Source organism: Mustelus asterias, chromosome 19 (genome assembly GCF_964213995.1).
Source record: "Mustelus asterias chromosome 19, sMusAst1.hap1.1, whole genome shotgun sequence".
Lineage (NCBI taxonomy): Eukaryota > Metazoa > Chordata > Chondrichthyes > Carcharhiniformes > Triakidae > Mustelus > Mustelus asterias.
In genome coordinates, this window is record NC_135819.1 from 61,582,636 (window position 1) to 61,605,481 (window position 22,846).

Consider the following 22,846-nt stretch of genomic DNA (forward strand, 5'->3'; position numbering starts at 1 on the left):
AAATGCAATATTTTCAGATTTAAGTATTCCCTTCCATTTTCTTCTACTAGCCTGGCTGGATGAAACAGATTCTGATGTTTTCAAAGTTGAAAGCTACTTTCTTTTAACCCTTGTTTGCCCCCCCCTCCATACCACCAGCTGCTCTTTCTTCAGTGAGATCGATTTCTTGGTTTGTTCCTAGTTTGCTTCTGCTTGTGAATTCTGTGCCCCATCTCAGAGTTGTTTGAAAAGTTGGGTGGGATTCTCCCCAAAAAATTCGAAGTGTCGAATTCGCATAAAAACATCAAAATGAATCTTCCACACTCTGTGCATCACAGAACGCATTAGCGTGAATCATGCTGAAAATCAGTAGGTAGGGCTTATTCCTACTGGAGAGGCCGGTAATATAGTGCTGGTGGGCCACTGCGGATGCACTAATCTGTCAACGGCAAGATCGGCACACGCGCAATAGCCCCGCATTGTTGGCCTCCCAATTGCTGGCCAGCCCCACGACCCCCGCATCGCTGGCCAGCCGTGCAATCCCCATCCCCCAGTTGCTGGCCTCCCGCACGTATCCGGGCCAGCCTTGACCCCACCAGCCTTGATCTCCCCTCTCCCACCGGCAGCCCCGACTGCTGGCTTCTCTCCTTCTGTCATCAAGTCCAAGTGCAGCAAGGCAGCGGCACACCCCCACCCCCTGCCCCCAGAGGCCTAATGCCCAGTGGGCAGTGCCATGGTGCCCCTTTGAACATTGTCACTTTGCCCGTTTGGCAATGCCCGGGGGCTAGGCTGGCACTGCCAAGCTAGCAATGCCCAGGGGGGCACCCCCTCTTACCCCCAACCTCCTGGGGGGGCCTTGATAGCCCCCCCCCACTTCACTCCAGTGGGGTCGGGCAGCCAGTGGGGAGCTATTGTAAACCCTGCTTGAGTGAAACACTCCTGGCGGGCAGATTGGGGGGCAGAGAGGCTCGTGGGCCCGCAGATTTCTGTCCCATGCCCGTTAATGGGATGTAAATCCTAATTTAAATACATTATGCAGCACCATGCCAATTTCTGGCACGGAGCTGATGGTGCCAGAAATCCGGTGCCCGGAAACCCGCGGAGGCCGTGGCGCTCAACGGGAAGCCAGCTAAGCGGTCTCTGCTCGAGTCTCCCGGCCTGCTGCGCTGGAGGATTGCCCCAATTTTTTTGAATGTTTTTGTGAACCGGTGTTTACTGTCTCATTTTGGGTTCTGGAACTAACGTATGAGATTTACTCATCCACAGGGAGATTTTCTTTTTAATCTCAAAGAGGCTAAAATCTAGAAAATGTGAAGATCGTGGCTGGTATTAGTGAATTGATAACCTTGTCTCAGAAGCTGGGGCCTGAAGATCAGGAATGGGAGAGAATCTGCCTCTGACATTTGCTGAAAGACAGTCAGCGGTCGGTGTTCGGCCTAGTGGCTGCCACTCTGTTCTTACTGGTCACAGTAAAAGTGCAGCAGTCTGTAACAGTGGGAACTGGCACCCTCACACTAAACATGGTGATTTTTGGCCCAACTTGCACCATCTATAATTGCAACCTGTAGCTGGACACTGATACCATCAACTATTTGGGACTCCATTTTCATGATTCATCTGGGGAAGAAGCAGGAGATGGCAGTTCGTGAAAACTCATTGGACTTAGAGTTCTTTCATGAAATTAGGATATGGCACGTGTGGGGTAGAAACATCAACAAAACTGGGTAGAATTATCTATTTGTGTTATAATGCTGTACATTTTACAGTTTATGGGATCAGTATGTGTCTGCCAATCTGGTATTTTCCTATATTCTTGCAGGATAGATAATTTTCATTCAGTATTTTTTTAATGTGTGATATGACCGTTGTCTGTTCCTTTGTGATTTTTCTTCTACATTCCTCTCATTTTATGTGAGGAGAGTGAAAGACCAGAAGGGAATTTGTGTGTAAAGGAGGGCCTCAGTAAATCTCCTCGAGTTACGTTCTAGAAACACCACCACCTCAACCCTGTGCCATGATTATAGATGTCCCCTGGTTTCCAGTGTTCTGATGACAGTCATTGACTTGAAACATTAACTCGTTTTTTCTTTCCACACATGGCTGCCTGACCTGTTACTTATTTCTGTTTTAATTCCTTGTCTCAAGGGTTCTGTGTTAAGTTGACAATGGAGGACCTTGAGTCACGATTCACTCATCTCCTTCAGCCTATTAGAGAGTTGACGAAGAACTGGGAGATTGATGTGGCAGCTCAGTTGGGGGAATATCTGGAAGAGGTAAGGTCATTGTATTGCTCAAAACTACTTGTTCCCTTGCGACATGAGTCAATGCCCCTTGTTGATCTGCCTATCCCCAATTCTTTCTGTTAACCTTGCTCTCATCTTTTTGTCTTCCCCTTGACATTATCCATCACATATGTAAAATTTCAAATCTAACATTCTCACGCTTGATTGTTTCGCCCCTTGAGCGATGAAGCATTTCTAAACCAAACAGACTGCGTTTCAATTAATTAGCATCATAGGTGGATTCAAAATGCACTCCACCCAATCCTAGATTTAACCTCCCAAAATATTTGCCTATCAGTCTGATGCCTTTGCGTGTACCTATCACAGACTGTTTAAATCAAATTAATTTAAGGTTGAATGGTTCTTCAACAAATAGCTCTGGGAGAAAGTAGAATTGAATTTTGAATATTGGCAATTTCAGTCAGTGACCAGTGAGGATAGGTTGGACAGACTGGGCTTCTTTCCATTAGAGTTTAGAAGAGTGAGGATATAAGATCCTGAATTGCCTTCACAAGGTGGACGTGAACCCCAACCCTTCTCCAGTCTGAACAACATCCATTTAATCCAATCTTGTTTCCTGTCTGTCAATTGACTTTCTGTCCATGTGGCTACCGGGACAATCTCTCTCTCTCTCTTCCAGTTGGACCAGATCTGCATTTCCTTTGACGATGGGAAGACGACAATGAACTTTGCAGAAGCTGCACTTTTGATCCAAGGCTCGGCGTGTATTTACAGCAGGAAGGTCTGTTCAGGCCATCCACCTCTGGTGGGGAGGGGTAATGTTTGGAAAGTGCGGGTGGGCTGGGTGCAAAGACCGTAGACCCGGCTCGGTACAAAGAACAAAGAAAATTACAGCACAGGAACAGGCCCTTCGGCCCTCCAAGCCTGCATCGACCATGCTGCCCGACTTAACTAAAACCCCCTACCCTTCCGGGGACCATATCCCTCTATTCCCATCCTATTCATGTACTTGTCAAGACGCCCCTTAAAAGTCACTATCGCATCCGCTTCCACCACCTCCCCCGGCAACGAGTTCCAGGCACCCACTACTCTCTGTGTAAAAAATAAAATCTGCCTCGTACGCCTCCTTTAAACCTTGCCCCTCGCACCTTAAACCTGTGCCCCCGAGTAATTGACTCTTCCACCCTGGGAAAAAGCTTCTGACTATCCACTCTGTCCATGCCTCTCATAATCTTGTAGACTTCTATCAGGTCACCCCTCAACCTCTGTTGCTCCAGTGAGAACAAACCAAGTTTCTCCAACCTCTCCTCATAGCTAATGTCCTCCATACTAGGCAACATCCTGGTAAATCTTTTCTGTACACTCTCCAAAGCCTCCACATCCTTCTGGTAGTGTGGCGACCAGAATTGAACACTATATTCCAAGTACGGCCTAACTAAGGTTCTATAAAGCTGCAACATGACTTGCCAATTTTTAAACTCAATACCCCGGCCGATGAAGGCAAGCATGCTGTATGCCTTCTCCACCTGCATTGCCACTTTCAGTGACCTGTGTACCTGTGCACCCAGATCCCTCTGCTTATCAATACTCTTAAGAGTTCTGCTATTTACTGTATATTTCCTATCTGTATTAGACCTTCCAAAATGCATTACCTCACATTTGTCCGGATTAAACTCCATCTGCCATCTCTCCGCCCAAGTCTCCAACTGATCTATATCCTGCTATATCCTCTAATGGTCCTCATCGCTATCTGCAAATCCACCAACCTTTGTGTAGTCCGCAAACTTGCTAATCAATCCAGTTACATTTTCCTCCAAGTCATTTATATATAATCCAAACAGTGAAGGACCCAGCACTGATCCCTGAGGAACACCACTTGTCACAGCCCTCCATTCAGAAACGCACACTTCCACAGCTACCCTCTGTCTTCTTTGACCGAGCCAGTTTTGTGTCCACATTGCCAGTTCACCTCTGATCCCATGCGACTTCACCTTCTGCACCAGTCTGCCATGAGGGACCTTGTCAAAGGCCTTACTGAAGTCCATGTAGACAACATCCACTGCCCTACCCTCATCAATCGTCTTCATCACTTCCTCGAAAAACTCAATCAAGTTCGTGAGACACGACCTGCCCTTCACAAGGGCAGGGGCATGCATGTCTTGGGGAGGAAAATTGGGACATGGCGGGTTTGGTTTGGGATGGCGGGATGGTTCTGGGAATTGATTATCCTTCATTCTTGGTACATTGATATTTATTAAGGTAGTGAAGTATGCCTGATGAGAGGGGCAAAGCAAAACTTTAAAAGTTGAGGTATTTAATACAAAGTTTGGAAAGGTACTTGATCAAGTCTGCTATGGGTTTGGTCTGATAATAGCTCAGGAATTCTCCAAGTTGCTGCTGCCTGCCTTGTTGAGATTGAATTGGATGTGAGGATGTTTTCCTTTTCTCCACAGGTGGAATATCTGCATTCTCTGGTGTACCAGGCACTGGACTTGATCTCCAACAAAAAGTAAAGAACTCTTGTAATAACTAAAAAGCACCAACCATGGATTAATGCCTTCAGGAAGCTTATGCCACGTACTCTATAAACATAAGGGTTCTGTAATCAGTACTGGATGGTGTATCATGTTATATAAACAGGTTTACGTTGATATCAGAGTATTGTGCCTAGTGGAACAATGTTTGGTAATATTTCTCTCCAAGCCGGTTATATATGTGCATACTTTGCCCAATAGTACACTGTTCATTGCAGGAGTATCCAACTAAACACTGTTAATGCAATAATGTGCTGTGTAAGTACATAAATATTACACTCCAATAATGTAATTACAGGAATGTTGCACTCAGTAACAATTATTACAGTATTGTAAATGGTAACGGGCTGTGTGCTATAACAGCAACATTGCACCCAGCAACAATCTGTGCTGCAGTGAGGTTGTGATACCCAATACAGTCTGTGTTACTAAGGAACTGTAAAACTGGGTAAAGGTCTGTTGTGTTACCAGATGTGGAAGGTTTGTTAAATAGGAGAGGATTGCTTTCTCTTTTCTCTCCAAAGTAGAATTTTTTTTATACAAAGGTGCTCTGGCTGCAGGAACTGCTTTAAATGTCATTTTTGTGTTTGCTATTTTAGGCGGAATCAAAAGGCTTCATCTGTTAGGGATGATGGTACAGATAGTGACGTGTCTTTGGCTAATGACAAGACTGATTGGGAAGTAAGGAGCATTGACTCTGGATTTACTGTTCACTAGCTATGAAATTAATTAGATATAAGTGACTCAAGTAAAATAATGATCTTTCATTTGTTTATCACCAACAATTTAAAATATCCAGGTGCTGCGACTGTTATGGCAAGCTGTTCCATGAGATTGAGCACAGTAAGAAGTCTCACAACACCACGTTAAAGTCCAACAGGTTTATTCTAGTGAGAACTAGCTGTTCTGTCTGGAGACAATACACATCTCTTTAACCTGTGTTGAATGCTCCCTCCACCCACATTGTCGGTACCTTTAAGACCTGGCTGGTTGTAGAGATTCGCATTCTAATTAGTATTCTGTAACTTGATTTCTGTGTCTGTGCACTGTTTGAGAGCAGATATCCACTCCATCTGACGAAGGAGCAGTGCTCCGAAAGCTTATGGTATTTGCTACCAAATAAACCTGTTGGACTTTAACCTGGTGTTGTGAGACTTCTTACTGTGCTTACCCCAGTCCAATGCCGGCATCTCCACACCATGAGACTGAAGCAGTTATTCTGATATTGAACACTGATGCGTGTGGGTGGGTTGGCGGAGGGGTGGAACTGAAGACATATGAGGCAACATTTAAATGAACCTGAAACCAAGGGGGATGAATTACTTTTCATGGTCAAAATGAACAAATATTCTTCTGTAGAAATAGGATTGTAAATTGTATCCCCTTGAGAGCTGTGCTGGGCTATGCCCCTTGGGGCCACATGGTTCAATGTCATATTGTTCATGCCTTCAGGTTCCAGCATCATAACGGTCACTGCTTTGCTGTGTACGACTGCTTCTATAATCTGTTGTAAAAGGTTAGCCGGATGAGATCTGACATAGAAAGATGGAAGATGTCACTAACTGCTGAAATCCTTGCTTTCTAGTTTTTGTCTCTTGATGATATTGAGTGTCCATCAAAAAACAACATTGATTTACAGAAGGATCACAGTTCAAATGTAAGTAACCCTTATTTATGATTCCTCAGATTTTCGACAGTGCAATGTGGTTATCAATCGCCCCCACTCTACCCAGCACAGCACACTGCAATCTTCACTACCCTGGGTGAGAGCTGGAGTTCAACACCAGATTTCACCACAGGGAGATCCGAGGTAGGGAAGTAGTGGGTATGGACCAGAAGAGAGTGGGAATTAAAAGTAAAGGAAGGGGGAAGCCTGATCCATAGTAGGGTGGGCAATTTGCCTGTGATGTAAAGTAGAACTGACATAGGACTGAAGCTCTGGAGCAAGACCAGGCAGCGAGGAGTGGCCCAAAGAATTGACAAAAGACAGCAGGCACCTGTAATAGATGATCAAATGACAGGGTTGGGATTAGTAGTAGGAGCTGGGGGTAGGAGAAAGGCAAAATGAAAAAAAATGGGTTTGAGCATTTGAAAAACGCAGAGCAATATTGAAAGATGAATAAACTTGGGTAGGGAAGAACATTTGAGAGGTCACATTGGACTGAAGCGTGGGGGGGGGGGTTATAGAGATCTAACATGGGAGAGATGGAACCTTATTGCCCTATGCTTTCTTCTCTCGATGCTACAGGTTGTGACTATTATCCCACTAACGCCGATGGCACTGGTACCACTAGAAGAAATTGAGAAAAAGAACAATCCACTCTTCAGGTATGGAATTTGTTGCCCCACAGCAAATTAAGATACAGCGGATGATCCAATCAGTACGCCCCAAAGCGATAGTGTGAAAGCCTTTCTAGCTGCCAGCCATAATGGTTCCCTAAGTTTCAGGCAGCTTTATTTCAGTTGCTGGTGGAGGTTAGTTCAGTGCAACAAACTGGATAATGTATGGCCGTTTGATACTAAATTAGCAATTGACTAGCTGGAGAAATGGAGGTGTCACATTCTTATAATACAATGTGTTTCCGAGTCTGGAATTAGTGATTTGGGACTTTACTTTGTATATAACCCATACTATACCTGCCCTGGAGATGTTTGATTGGATCACATTGAGGAAGCTTACTCTCTATCCAACCTGTGCTGTTCCTTGCTCTGGGAGTGTTTGATGCTGAGATTGGGTTCAGTTTAAGCTTACTTCATTTGCCAGCACTGATGCTTTACATCTGGAGAACAGTAAATGTCTTAGATTTGGGGTATATTGATGTTGAATGCTACGTAGCCTGGTGAGGTATAGTCTCTGAGGCAAGTGACCACCTGCTGACTGGTGTTATACTGAATCACATGGCATAGGAAAGTTACAGGTTACCTTCTCTGCTAATCTCTGCTGTCTCTGGTTAATTAGAAGGAACAAGAACAGTATATCCACCTGGTAATCTGTTGTGGTAAGCATGTATGGATGTTGAGTGAGGAAAGGGTGAGGATTGGGCTCAGGGTTGGGTCTCATCCTTCCACATTTGGACAAGGTGTTAATACTGTCTTGCCTTCCCTTTCCAGAGGTAGAGAGCCAAGGAACTGGACTTTGTCAGGCACAATGGAAGGGGCTTGGGGAGGGGACAGGACAGCACAGCAATGTGGAGGATTTGAAGAAAACACGAGCATTTGCCACCCGTTGTGTTAAAAAAGAAAGTTCCTCCTTACATCCGCATTATGTCCTTGCCCAAAACCTTAAATCTATGTCCTCTAGTCCTTGTACCATTAGCCAGTGGGAATATCTTTTCTTTCTCCACCTCAAGGACCTGTTATAACCTTGTACATCTCTATCAAATCTCTCCTTTATTCCAAGGAGAACAGCCCCAGTTTCTCCAAACTAAACTCATAGCTAAAATCCCTTATACCTGGAAGCATTCTAGTAAATCTCCTCTACCCTCTCATCCGGCCTAAAATGTGATGATGAAAACTGTACACAATACTCTGAATTATGGTCTAACCAGAACTTTGTAAATATTCAGCATAAATTTCCTGCTTTTGTACCAAATGAGGTAGAAATTGTATTTACTTTGCTAATGACTTTCTCAGTACGTCCTGCCATTTTCAAAGATCTATATACTTGAACCCACAGGATTCCTCTGTTCCTACACACAGTTAGAATTGAGGTCTTTATTACCTCTCTCTATCCCTTTTGCCAAATTGCATCTCATACTTCTCCACATTAAATTTTAGCTGCCGCTTTTCTGCCCTCTGCTGATCTATGTCCTGTTGCAATCAACTAGTATCATCCTCATTCACCTCCACACCTCCAAATTTGGTATGATTTAATGCATGAAATATTTGAAGACCAAGTGAATGATGTTTAGGAAGCCAAAGGAAAAAATCCTCAGTTATCAAACTAACAGGTTTTCTGTTTCACTGTAGCCGAAGAGGAGAGATTCTTGGTAGCCGCAAGGATTTTCGAATGAATACGTGTACCCCTCACGCCACAGGTGCCTTCATGTTGGAACTGGCCAATGTGTCACCAATGAGCTATCTGAACAGGCAACAGCAGGACAATGCAGAGCACAACAGAAACGGTAATTAACTGTGTGTCAATGAACACTTTACCCATTGTCATGTTGCGGGCTCTTGCTGTGAGTGAGTCAGTGTGTCGTTGATTCCAGTATTGTTCTGTGCTGAACAGAGTGTTGTTGGAGCATGGATGGTTTGCTGTAGGGATTCATTGAGACAGAGACCATTTCATCTTTTAAAGGAAAAGTAGGTTATTTATTTTTTTCAGCAAAGGAAGTTACAGAGCTAAGGGGGGTGAGCGTAACAGTGGATTGATTTGGGATTCATACAGGATTCTGGTGGGTAAGAGTGAGGCAGTGGATTTAGTTTAGGATTAATACAGGAGTTTGGGGAGGGAGCAAGGAGTAGGATTAGTTTGCGATTAAAAGAGAATTTTGGGGGAGTGAATGGGCAGTGAGATTAGTTTCTGCTTTATCTAGTGGATTCAGAGAAGGCAAAGTGAGCAAATTGGCCCGTGCTTCTAAACATTAAACAGTTCCTTGATGATTAAAAAAAACTTCAACAATACCACTTCAAATCTCCACTGTACTAATGGAATCCAGCCTGACATTCTCAAACTTAAAGTTCCTGACTACGTCTCTCTTGACACCTTTACTGGTTGCTTGTCCAACAATCAGTAATTTTCTCCAACTAGATAGTGGGAAGACAGTGGCCACCATCCCTCTTCCTGGCAACTGTCTGAAGCTGAACCAGATCATTTGAACCATGGTACTTTGTTTTAGATTAACTTCTGGCTACAAGTCCACTTAGACAAAACTGCCTACTTCCAACTTTGTCACGTTGCCCCATTCTGAACTCTGAGCTTTTATTTACTGAAACCCTCATCAGGCCTTTATTACTTCTAAACTTCACAACTGTAATCTCTCCCAGTTGGTCTCTCATTTTCCACCCTGTTTCCTTGCGGTCACCCAGAACTCTGCTATTGTATCTTAACTTGCATCTGGTCCTTGCAAACCATTACCCTTCTGCTTACTGACCTTCACTGGCTTCCAGTCTGACAGTGTTTCAATTTTAAAGTTCTCATCCATATATTCAATTCCCTCCATGACTTTGCCTCTCCTTATCTCTGTAGGCTCCAGCCCAACCCAGTGGCTTCTGCACACCTTCATTTCTGGCATGGCGTCACATTAGCAGCCATACTTTCAGCTGCCTAGATGCCAAGCTCTGGAATTTCCTTTTGTAAACCTCTGTGAAGATAATTGGCAAAAGAAAACTAGGAGAGATTAGAATTTTCTTTTTCACTTTATTGTAACCTTGATTGCACCACCTGAAAAGGTGAACAGAAATACATTCAATAACTCAGAAGGGAATTGGATTAGGGCGGCACGGTAGCACAGTGGTTAGCACTGCTGCTTCACAGCTCCAGGGACCTGGGTTCGATTCCCGGCTTGGGTCACTGTCTGTGTGGAGTTTGCACGTTCTCCTCGTGTCTGCGTGGGTTTCCTCCGGGTGCTCCGGTTTCCTCCCACAGTCCAAAGATGTGCGGGTTAGGTTGATTGGCCATGTGAAAATTGCCCTTACTGTCCTGGGATGCGTAGGTTAGAGGGATTAGTGGGTAAATATGTAGGGATATGGGGGTAGGGCCTGGGTGGGATTGCGGTCGGTGCAGACTCGATGGGCCGAATGGCCTCTTTCTGTGCTGTAGGGTTTCTATGTTTCTAAGATTTCTAAGATGGATTAATAATTGAAGATAAAAATTTGCAGGGCTAAGGGAAAAGAGCAGGCATGTGGGACTAATTGGATAGCTTTTTCAAAGAGCTAGCATAGGCACGATGGGCCGAATAGTCTCCTCTGCTGCCTATGAAGCCAGTAATTATAAGGAGGGCAGATGTCTCCTGAGATTAATGCTGGTGCTTGCTGAGTGCACAGAAGGCTGTGTGGAGCATGTGATATGGGCACAGGCAGGTTACACAACAGGAATGTGATTATTAAACTGCGCCTTACATCTTTTACAGGCCGACAGAGTTTTCCAGAAGACATGGGGATGGAGAACAGTGACTGTCAGGCTCCTGTTCCAGTACTGAACTTTTTGGATGAAGGGGGTAAGCATGTTACTCCGGAGAACTCTATGCAGCTTCTTTTTCAGGTTTAAACAGAATGATTTGGGCTGAGGAATGCAGCAATTCCTTTGCAAAGGCTACTTTGCCTCTTATGTTGAGTATATTTCAGGATTGACAGACCAATCTGGTATTTCACACTAACTCATGCAAAATAAACAAGTGGTACATTTCACCAGGTGCATGTTACAGAGATCTCAGTGGTTATTTTCACACTAACTTAGATTGTCAACTGTGTGGCCCGGAAGGTGCTGCCTCCTACTGTTCTATAGGCCAGCCACCTGCTGGTCCCTTGCATATGGAAGGGAGAATCACAGCTGAGCTTTGTTTTATCTTTGTCTAACTTTTGTGGCCCAGTGATTAAGAACAGGATCCTTGAATGATCCTACTCTGTCCAGCATCCCCAGTTCAGGGATACTGAGCCTTGTTTTGATGATATGCAAGCTGAGCACAATAGCAGGGTACCTGCTTTCTCGGTAATGCACTCTTGGGTAAGATCGATACAGTTCACTATTAATCACAGTGAAATACCTGATGCAGAAGGCCCTTCGTTCTCATAGGTCAGATGCCCAGTCCACAACTCTCCAGCTGAAAGTCTGGTCAACAGCCCCCAATCACCGCCCTGTTTGTAATATTTATTAATGATCTGGATGAGGGTATAGTTGGGTGGATTAGCAAATTTGCTGATGACACCAAAGTCGGTGGTGTGGTAGACAGTGAGGAAGGGTGTCGTAGTTTGCAGGAAGACTTAGACAGGTTGCAAAGTTGGGCCGAGAGGTGGCGGATGGAGTTTAATGCGGAGAAGTGTGAGGTAATTCACTTTGGTAGGAATAACAGATGTGTTGAGTATAGGGCTAACGGGAGGACTTTGAATAGTGTGGAGGAGCAGAGGGATCTAGGTGTATGTGTGCATAGATCCCTGAAACTTGGGAATCAAGTAGATAAGGTTGTTAAGAAGGCATATGGTGTCTTGGCGTTTATTGGTAGGGGGATTGAATTTAGGAGTCGTAGCGTTATGTTGCAACTGTACACAACTCTGGTGCGGCCGCACTTGGAGTACTGTGTGCAGTTCTGGTCCCCACATTACAGGAAGGATGTGGAGGCTTTGGAGAGGGTGCAGAGGAGGTTTACCAGGATGTTGCCTGGTATGGAGGGGAGATCCTATGAGGAGAGGCTGAGGGATTTGGGATTGTTTTCGCTGGAAAGGCGGCGGCTAAGAGGGGATCTTATTGAAACATATAAGATGATTAGAGGTTTAGATAGGGTGGATAGTGATAGCCTTTTTCCTCTGATGGAGAAATCCAGCACGAGGGGGCATGGCTTTAAATTGAGGGGGGGTAGTTATAGAACCGATGTCAGGGGTAGGTTCTTTACCCAGAGGGTGGTGAGGGATTGGAATGCCCTGCCAGCATCAGTAGTAAATGCGCCTAGTTTGGGGGCGTTTAAGAGATCCGTAGATAGGTTCATGGACGAAAAGAAATTGGTTTAGGTTGGAGGGTCACAGTTTTTTTTTTTAACTGGTCGGTGCAACATCGTGGGCCGAAGGGCCTGTTCTGCGCTGTAATGTTCTATGTTCTATGTTCTATGTTCTAACTCCAATCAACTTGCACATTTTTCTGAGCGTTTTGAATTTCTATCTCCAAGTAGTCTCCATTATAGCTGACAATGGAATATGTGTTTCCTCTCCTGGTATAGAGAAACAAGCATCCTAACTCTCCTAGTATGCAGCTGCAAAAGTAATTTAAAGTTGCTGTGGCATAACCAAACTACCAGTTAAATAAGCAGGATGTAGACATTGTAATCTGAAAGCAGATGAATCCTCCAGGTCCATGACATTTGTTGTCTGGAAACGGGCAGACACTTGGACCAGTTTGTGTTAAAACACTTTACCCAGGTGCCCTTACTCATGACATGGACAAAGGACAAGACTCTGTCTGGGGAGCAACCCAAATTTTCTTAACAAATCCTTCACTATTCAAAAACAACTCTTAACTTCCCAGAGTAACTTAATACTTCATGCTATTTATCTGAGATTTCTGATACCACCTGTGCCGATGATCTTGGCCGAGCTGCTGGGCCTGGTTCGCTGAGCTCTGCCATCTTCAAACCCAGGGTCATCTTGGCGAAGGTTGGTCTCGCACACCTTCTTCCATCGTCACTGGGTCTCCCCTTAGTCTTCGCTGTAGGTCGAGTCTTTGCTGGGGGTCGAGTTGAGTCTTTGCTGAGGGTGGTCTCCAGATCTCTCCTCTTATCCCCCACTTCGCACCCTTCTGGAAGATTCTCTGGCTTCCAGCCAATGAGGTCACCGGGCGGGGGTCACAGCACCGAATCGGGTTCCCAATTCCATATATGGAGAATGCCAGAGCCCCCAGGTGTCCATTCTTGGGTGTATGAGATGCACGTAGCCGCTTTCCATATAGGGTGACGGTGGGAATCCGAGGTGCCAGAGAGTCTGGCCAAAACTGGGGAATACACGAGTACTGTCCTTATTTGCTCAGGGCTGAGCGCTTCCGGTTCCAGCTACCAGGGCAAGTCCAGGCTTGTCTCTGACCTGTGCCTGTGTTTTAAACTTGCCCTGTCTGAATTCTCAGTGGAGGCTGTTGACTGCTGTTTATTAAGCCGTTAGCCACTTGACCACACACGCCATATCTTTTTATATCCAATTCCTCCCCCATCTCCTGAAGGACTTGCTTGAATTTAAAAGCTGGCTGAAGTCAGGCTGCCACAGGCTGCCACAACCAGCCTCAATGATCTTAAGCCCCAGAAAGAGACCAAAATCTTGGATCCTTGGATCCTGCTCCTCACCATCCAGTGCCTCCGCCAGCTGCAGTGCAATTATATCAATACCAGTTGTCCACAGTACAGGGCTCACTCGTATTACTGAGGCAAACATCTTACAACACTCAGTGAAACATTAGCTCACTCCACTCAAGCCAGGAATCACATTTGGGACCTTGCAGTATGTTCCTGAATACAGTTGTGGAACTGTTGGAATCGAGGATTGGAGCGTGTTCAGGGCTTGGAGCAGAGAGTTGGGATGGATTTGGGGCGAATGGTGGGGCCAGGGTGGCTGAGGCAGTGGGTGGGCTGTGCCCAATTCTGGTGACTTGTTTTGAATAAGTAAGTGGGTGCATTATATTGCTTGTGTGCTCCCCCACACCCCAGTCCTGGATCTCTTTAGCTCTTTAGTTGTTTCCATTAAGAGCTGTCTGTGAGAATAATCTCGACAAAGCCTTCAATATATGTTCTTACCTCAGGTCCCACAGGAGGTGATGGTGATGACGACGGTGATGCCGATGGTGGTTTCTTTCCACCTTTGGTAGAGGGCGAGGTGGTTCAGGAACATATTACACATCAGAAGGTCAGTGCTGGTTTGGGATGGGGTCTGAAGAATAGAGAATGTGTACAGTAGACTGGTACTAAATTGTGTCAACTGTTGGTATAATTCCTACTCCATGTCCCTGCAGGCTGTTGGTGAAGATCGAGGTTACATGCTGCGTCAGAGGGGGCCAACAGTGCCTGACAGGGTGCACAGCAAGGTAATGTCAGCAAATCCTGCAAACAGTTTTCCTGTGCTTCATTTCAAAAGAGAACTGCAGAAAGTCAGAAATCACAACAGAAAAGATGAGCCCAGCTCAGTCAGCCCTGCAAAGTCCTTCTCACCAGCATCTGGGTACCTGTACCAAAATTAATGGGGCTGCTCAAAACATACCCACCAGCTGGTGTCCCAGGTACCTCTCCCACTGGCAGGACAGACCAACCAGAGGGATTGGCTCAGGAATCCTCAATGTTGACTCCAGTTTCCGTGATCGGGTCAAACGTGGCGAAGGAAACGGGGATGAGAAATTTCTGCCATTTGGTGAAATTCTGGACACTTGGATGAAGAATTCCACCTTTTAAAATAATTTCCCCAACTCCGTGGGTGGGGCGGTACATGCGAGTGTGAGAGTGGGGCAGTGCAGTAGGTGTGTGACTTTGTGCCGTGCACCATCGATGTGTTTGCGTGCATGGAAAAAAGGGGGGTTTCTCTGAGTCTTCTGTAACCAGGAGGTATGAAGAGCTTGGTTGAAACCTAGTAGTTCCATCTATTTGAAGCATTTGCATTCTGCTACAGAGGATAAAAAGTGGTATAATTACATGGTTCCTTGTCACAAAAAATTTCAAACCTTTTTGTTTTTAGCCAGTCTTGTTCTTGAGGAAGTATCCTGCTGATTAAATTAGTACTCTTCACGTTGACAGCACTTGGAAAAAGCACTGAGGGTAGCAAGGGCACTGAATGTATTCTGGGGGACTTCAATGTCCTTCACCAAGAATGGTTTGGTAGCACCCCGACTGAGCTGGTTGAGTCCTGAAGGGGACAGCTGTGAGACCAGGCCTATGTCAGATGTCGAGTCAACCACTTTGAGGAGCAAGTCTCCTTGACCTTGCTCTTGGATATCTAGCTGTCACAGATATACCTGTCCATCACAGTGTTGATGTTCTGTGGAGAAAAGTCCTGTGTTCACACTGAAAACCCCATCGGTCATGTTGGGTGGCACTACTACTGTGATAAATGGGATAGATTTAGACCGCAGAAACTTTAAACATCCATGATGTGGACCATCATTGGCAGCAAAATTGTATTCCATCCCAATGTGGAACCTCATGACTTGGTGTATCCTTCACCTTGCCATTATCATCAGTCAGTTCAGTGAAGAGTCGAGAAGAGCATGTCAAGAGCAGCACTAGGTGCACCGATTGATTAGGTGTCTGCTTGATGCACTGAGGACAGGCAGCATGGTGACACAGTGGTTAGCACTACTGCCTCAGTGCCAGGGACCCGGGTTTGCTTCCAGCCTCTGTCACTGTGTGGAGTCTGCATATTCTCCCTGTGTTTGCTTGGGTTTCCTCCTGGTGCTCCGGTTTCCTCCCACAGTCCAAAGCTGTGCGGGTTAAGTTGATTGGACATACTATGTTGCCCCTTAGTGTCAGGGGGATTAGCAGGGGTACGGGTATAGGGCCTGGGTGGGATTGTTGCTAATGCAGACTCAATGGGCCAAATGGCCTCCTTCTGCACTGTAGGGATTCAATGATTCTAGATGTATACTAAACATCATGCAATTAACAAAGCTAAGCAATCCCCCAATGTACCAAGCATTTCAAAGCCACATCCAGTTATGAATGGTGGTGGATGATACAATTAAACAGTCAGGAGTTGAATATTCCTAATCTCAGCAATGGCAAGAGCCCAGCACATGCCTGCAAAAGATTACTTTGAAGCATATGGAGCCTTCAACCAAAAATGTAGAGTAGATATCAATGTTGGCCCACTCCTGAAGTCCCCACCATCAAATGCCAGTCTTCAACCAGTTGATTCGATCCATGTAATATCAAGAAACAGTTGAATGCATGCATGCAGCAAAATGCTATGAGCTCTGACAACATCCCGCCTGTGGTGCAGAGGTTTTATGTTCTGGGATTACACAGGCCTCTAGTCAAGGTTTCAGCTGTAACACTGCGTCTACCCGGGAAAGTAGAACATTGCCCAGGTATGTTCTGCCCACAAGAAGCAAACAAATCCATTCGAGCCAATTATCATCGTATCATTCTGCCTTTTATCATCAGCAAAGTGACTGAAGTTCTGGTCAGCAGCACTAACAAGGCCGAGTCTATGTTTCAAGTGTACTGCATAATGTGAATTGTAATCATAGGACAATGTAACATAGAAGATGGCTGTTTGAAAGAGTCAATGAACACGAGATATGCCAAAGGGAAATCCCAGTCAGTCCCACTTAGAAACCATAGAACCATAGAAAATTACAGCTCAGAAACAGGCCTTTTGGCCCTTCTTGTCTGTGCCGAACCATTTTTTGCCTAGTCCCACTGACCTGCACTTGGACCATATCCCTCCACACCCCTCTCATCCATGAACCCGTCCAAGTTTTTCTTATCTGGCAGCTCATTCCACACTCCCACCACTCTCTGCGTGAAGAAACCCCCCCCTAATATTCCCTTTAAACTTTTCTCCTTTCACCCTTAACCCATGTCCTCTGGTTTTTTTCTCCCCTAGCCTCAGCGGAAAAAGCCTGCTTGCATTCACTCTATCTATACCCATCAAAATCTTATACACCTCTATCAAATCTCCCCTCAATCTTCTACACTCCAGGGAATAAAGTCCCAACCTATTCAATCTCTCTCTGTAACTCAGCTTCTCAAGTCCCGGCAACATCCTTGTGAACCTTCTCTGCACTCTTTCAACCTTATTTACATCCTTCCTGTAACTAGGTGACCAAAACTGTACACAATACTCCAAATTCGGCCTCACCAATGCCTTATATAACCTTACCATAACACTCCAACTTTTATACTCGATACTCCGATTTATAAAGGCCAATGTACCAAAGGCACTCTTTACGACCCTATCCACCTGTGACGTCACTTTTGGGGAATTCTGTACCTGTATTCCCAGATCCCTCTGTTCAACTGCACTCTTCAGAGTCCTACCATTTACCCTGTACGTTCTTCTTTGGTTTGTCCTTCCAAAGTGCAATATCTCACACTTGTCTGCGTTAAATTCCATTTGCCATTTTTCAGCCCATTTTTCTAGTTGGTCCAAATCCCTCTGCAAGCTTTGAAAACCTTCCTCACTGTCCACTACACCTCCAATCTTTGTATCATCAGCAAACTTGCTGATCCAATTTACCACATTATCATCCAGATCATTGATATAGATGACAAACAACAATGGACCCAACACCGATCCCTGCGGCACACCACTAGTCACAGGCCTCCACTCAGAGAAGCAATCCTCTACAACCACACTCTGGCTTCTTCCATTGAGCCAGTGTCTAATCCAATTTACTACCTCCCCATGTATACCTAGCGACTGAACCTTCCTAACTAACCTCCCATGAGGGACCTTGTCAAAGGCCTTGCTGAAATCCAGGTAGATAACATCCACCGCCTTCCCTTCATCCACTTTCCTGGTAACCTCCTCGAAAAACTCTAATAGATTGGTCAAACATGACCTACCACACACAAAGCCATGTTGACTCTCCCTAATAAGTCCCTGTCTATCCAAATATTTGTAGATCCTATCCCTTATCACACCTTCCAATAACTTGCCCACCACCACGTCAAACTTACTGGCCTATAATTTCCCGGATTTCTTTTGGAACCTTTTTTAAACAACGGAACAACATGAGCCACCCTCCAATCATCCGGCACCTCCCCCGTGAATACTGACATTTTAAATATGTCTGCCAGGGTCCCTGCAAGTTCAACACTAGCTTCCCTCAAGGTCCGTGGGAATACCCTGTCTGGTCCTGGGGATTTATCCACTCTGATTTGCCTCAAGACAGCGAGCACCTTCCATGAACTCCCTACCTGTTTGCCCTATTTCCGTAGACTCCATGCCCGTTTCCTCAGTAAATACGGATGCAAAAAAACCATTTAGTATCTCCCCCATCTCTTTTGGTTCCATACACAGTCTACCACTCTGGTCTTCAAGAGGACCAATTTTATCCCTCACTATCCTTTTGCTCCTAACATACCTGTAGAAGCTCTTTGGATTTTCCTTCACTCTGTCTGCCAAAGCAACCTCATGTCTTCTTTTAGCCCTCCTGATTTCCCTCTTAAGTAGCTTCTTGCACTTTTTATACTCCTCGAGCATCTGATCTGTTCCTTGCTGCCTGTACATTTCATACAACTCTTTCTTCCTCTTAATCAGTGTTACAATCTCCCTCGAGAACCAAGGTTCCTTATTCCTATTTACTTTGCCTTTAATCCTGACAGGAACATACAAATTCTGCACTCTCAAAATTTCTCCTTTGAAGGCCTCCCACTTTCCATTTACATCCTTACCAGAGAACAGCCTGTGCCAATCCACACTTCTCAGATCCCTTCTCATTTCATCAAATTTGGCCTTTTTCCAGTTCAGAACTTCAACCCGAGGACCAGATCTATCTTTATCCATAATCAGGTTGAAACTAATGGCATTATGATCACTGGATCCAAAGTGTTCCCTCACACTCGCATCCATCATCTGCCCTAACTCATTTCCCAATAGGAGATCCAATATCGCATCCTCTCTAGTTGGCACCTCTATATACTGATGTAGAAAATTCTCCTGAACACGTTTTACAAACTCTACCCCGTCTAAACCTTTAACAGTATGCGAGTCCCAATCTATATGTGGAAAATTAAAATCCCCTACTATCACAACTTTGTGTTTCTTGCAGTTGTCAGCTATCTCTCCGCTGATTTGCTCCTCCAATTCTCGCTGACTATTGGGTGGTCTATAATACAACCCCATTAATGTGGTCATACCTTTCCTGTTTCTCAGCTCCACCCATAGGGCCTCTGTAGACAAGCTCCCTAATCTATCCTGCCTGAGTACCGCTGTAACATTTTCCCTGACCAACAATGCCACCCCCCCACCTTTTATCCCTCTGCCTCTATCCCGCCTGAAACATTGGAACCCTGGAACATTGAGCTGCCAGTTCTGCCCTTTCTGTAGCCAAGTTTCACTAATGGCTATAATGTCATATTTCCATGTGTCTATCCACACCTTCAGCTCATCTGCCTTCCCCACAATACTCCTGGCATTGAAATAGACACACCTCAAAAGATTATTTCCACCACACTCAACCCTTCCCTTTGTGATTTTGCTTGAACTAACCTGTCTTTTTACCCCTGCTCCACTATCTGCTCTGGCACTCTGGTTCCCACCCCCCTGCAAATCTAGTTTAAACGCTCCCCAATAACACGAGCAAATCTCCCTGCAAGTATATTGGTCCCCTTGTAGTTTAGGTGTAACCCGTCTCTCTTGTACAGGTCCCACCTGCCCCAGAAGAAGTCCCAATGATCCAAGAATTGGAAACCTTGCCCTCCTGCACCAGTTCCTCAGCCACGTGTTCATCTGCCCAAGCATCCTACTCCTGCCCTCACTGGCATGTGGCTCAGGTAGCAATCATAGAAACCCTACAGTGCAGAAGGAGGCCATTCGGCCCATCGAGTCTGCACCGACCACAATCCCACCCAGGCCCTACCCCCACATATTTACCCGCTAATCCCTCTAACCTACGCATCTCAGGACTCTAAGGGGCAATTTTTAACCTGGCCAATCAACCTAACCCGCACATCTTTGGGCTGTGGGAGGAAACCGGAGCACCCGGAGGAAACCCACGCAGACACGAGGAGAATGTGCAAACTCCACACAGACAGTGACCTGAGCCAGGAATCGAACCCGGGACCCTGGAGCTGTGAAGCAGCAGTGCTAACCACTGTGCTACCGTGCCGCCCAACTGTGCTACCGTGCTGCCAATCCTGAGATTACTACCCTCGGGGTCCTGCTTTTTAACTTCCTTCCAAGCTCTTTGTACTCACTCTTTAGGACCTCCTCACTCTTCCTTCCTACGTCATTTGTACCGATGTGTACCACAACATCTGGCTGATCACCTTCCCACTTTAGAATGCTGTGCACGCGATCAGAGACATCGCTGACCTTGGCACCTGGGAGGCAACAAACCATGCGGGAGTCTCTGTCCCGACCACAGAACCTCCTGTCCGTACCTCTGACCATTGAGTCCCCTATCACTACTGCTCTCCTCTTCTTCATCCCACCCTTTTGCGCTGTAGAACCAGACTCCGTATCAGAGTTCCGGCTGTCGCAGCTTGTCCCAGGTAAAGCATCTCCCACAACAGTATCCAATTCAGTATACCTGTTGTGGAGGGGTATGGCCACAGGGGAACCCTGCTCTGTCTGTCCTTTCACATTGCCATTTCCTCTCCTTACAGTAACCCAATTTCCTGTGCTCTGCTGCTTAGGTGTAACTATCTCCCTAAAGCTACTGTCTATATACTTCTCATTCTCCCGAATTAGATGGAGGTCATCAAGCTCCTTCTCCAGTTCCCTAACACGCTTTGCTAGCAGCTGCAGCTGAATGCATCTTTTGCAGGTGCTGTCGTCAGGGATACCGGAGGTCTCCCTGATCTCCCACTTCCTTGCCATTTCCCCCATGTCCCTGCATTTTTTTCCCCAATTTCCTTTTCAAGGCTGTGTTGAATCTGTTTCCACTCCCTCACCAGGCAGCATTATCCAAATCCTAACCATTTGTTTCCTTATGCTGCTTCTAGTTCTTTTGCCAATCACTATAAATCTTCATCCTCTGGTGAAATACGCTTCAGCATCTGTAAACAGTTTCTGCCTGATAAGGGAGTGAAAACAGAGTGGAAACCATTTTTGGGTCCAGCAGGAATTGTATCTAATTCTGGACACCACATTTTATGAAGAACTTGAAGACTTTGGACAAAGAAAAGATTTACTAGAATGATTCTGGGGTTTGTTCTGGGGTAAAGGATTATAGTTACGTGAATAGGCTGGAAAAGCTTTCTTTTTAGAATAAAGGAGGCCAATAAAACCATAAAGGTGGCTTCTGCATGTCATCCATATTTCTGAGCCATCTTGAAGAGTTAGGTGGAAGACTGACTTATACGCGATTCTCTTCTGAGTGTGTGAAGATGACATTAACACATACTGAGCCACAAGCGATCTCAGTTTTGTTTTCTTGGATTTCAACCAGTTGAGGTTGAAAAGTTTTCTGTCCATCCTGTAGACGATGTCCATTCCGCTGGGAAGCTTGTTCTTGACAAGGTGAAGGATGGTGGTGATGGAGAAAAGGGTGGGGGGCAATAACACATCCCTGCTTGACTCCAGACTTGATATCAAAGATTTCTGTCCTTATTTCTGTTGGTAAGAACTGCTGCTAACATCTTTTTGTGGAGGAGTCGGAGGATGTTGATGAATTTCTTTGGACAGCCAGCCTTTAACAGGGTCTTCCATAGGAATTCCCAATGGACTGAGTCAAAAGCCTTGATCAAATCAATGAAGGCCATGTAGAGTGGTTGAAGTTGTTCCTGGCATTTCTCTTGAAGCTGTCGAGCAGTGAAAATCATGTTTGCTGTTCCACAGTTTGGTCGGAAGCCACGCTGGCTTTCTGGAAGGATTTCTTCAGAGACTGGGAGAAGGTGGCTAATGAGGATTTGGGTGATTATCTTCCCAGTGATGGAGAAAATATGGAGACAAGTGCTGAAGATTGATCTGGTGGGGCCTTGAACACAGTAATGGATTGAGTGATTGAGACAGATGCAGAATTTAACCCAAGTAGGGTGAGATTCTCGGAGTGGAGCAGGGGGAATTTGGTGGACTCAAGCACCACTCCAGAAACTTTTGAGCAATTAATTCACTGACATTTTGGGGTATTGCTGAAGGACTGCTACACAGGAGGGCCATTGGTCATGGAGTGCTGCACTGTCAGAGGGATGTGCTGTCTTAATCCTTCAATTAACATCAAAACCAGTTAATCTGATCATGTATCTCCTTGCTGTTTATGGATCTTGCTGTCTGCAAATAGCTGGCACGTTGAATACAACTATCTAAATGCAAGTTCTCTTTCTCTTACTGATTGTTATTCTTGCTTCTTTGCGTATAGGAAGTGCTCGACCCTTGGAGGAGCCTGGATCCTTTTGAAGCCACAGAAGACAAGCCATTCAAGAAAGGTACTTTATTGAATATGCCCAGATTCCATCTCAACAATGCCAGAGCTCTGTTGAGAGGGAGGAAATCCAGGCATGGAGACTTAACCTCAAACAGCGTTTCTTAGATTCAACAGGGAATATCAATGGCCTTTTCAAGGGGCAAGCTGGGGTGGGGTAATGACCGAGTGGCAGCTGTCTGATTGTTCCATCATTCTCTGTATATGCCTTTCCCCCTGCCCGCCTGTTATATCTACTTCAAGGAACACCATGATTGAGATTTGAGCACTTCTGTTGCTAACCTGTACCTCAATTACCCTCTTTTTAAATTGCTGATCACGTTGGCAGAACGGTGTACAGGCTAGCAGAGAGTGAGTTGCAGTTTGCAGTAAAACACTTG

The 22,846-nt window shown here is 45.5% G+C and overlaps 1 protein-coding gene across 2 annotated transcripts in view; it reads left to right on the top strand.

The window, feature by feature from the left end:
- ncaph2 (non-SMC condensin II complex, subunit H2) overlaps positions 1–22,846 on the top strand; it is a 39,515-nt gene that overhangs the window by 4,227 nt on the left and 12,442 nt on the right. For both annotated transcript variants that reach the window (XM_078235699.1, XM_078235700.1), the window contains exons 2-12: positions 2,125–2,252; positions 2,902–3,003; positions 4,676–4,731; positions 5,356–5,437; positions 6,342–6,413; positions 7,005–7,084; positions 8,726–8,880; positions 10,831–10,917; positions 14,190–14,293; positions 14,400–14,471; positions 22,404–22,470. In XM_078235699.1, coding sequence (XP_078091825.1) covers positions 2,145–2,252; positions 2,902–3,003; positions 4,676–4,731; positions 5,356–5,437; positions 6,342–6,413; positions 7,005–7,084; positions 8,726–8,880; positions 10,831–10,917; positions 14,190–14,293; positions 14,400–14,471; positions 22,404–22,470 — 985 coding nt within the window. In that variant the 5' untranslated portion in view covers positions 2,125–2,144. The remainder of the gene's footprint in view (positions 1–2,124; positions 2,253–2,901; positions 3,004–4,675; positions 4,732–5,355; positions 5,438–6,341; positions 6,414–7,004; positions 7,085–8,725; positions 8,881–10,830; positions 10,918–14,189; positions 14,294–14,399; positions 14,472–22,403; positions 22,471–22,846) is intronic.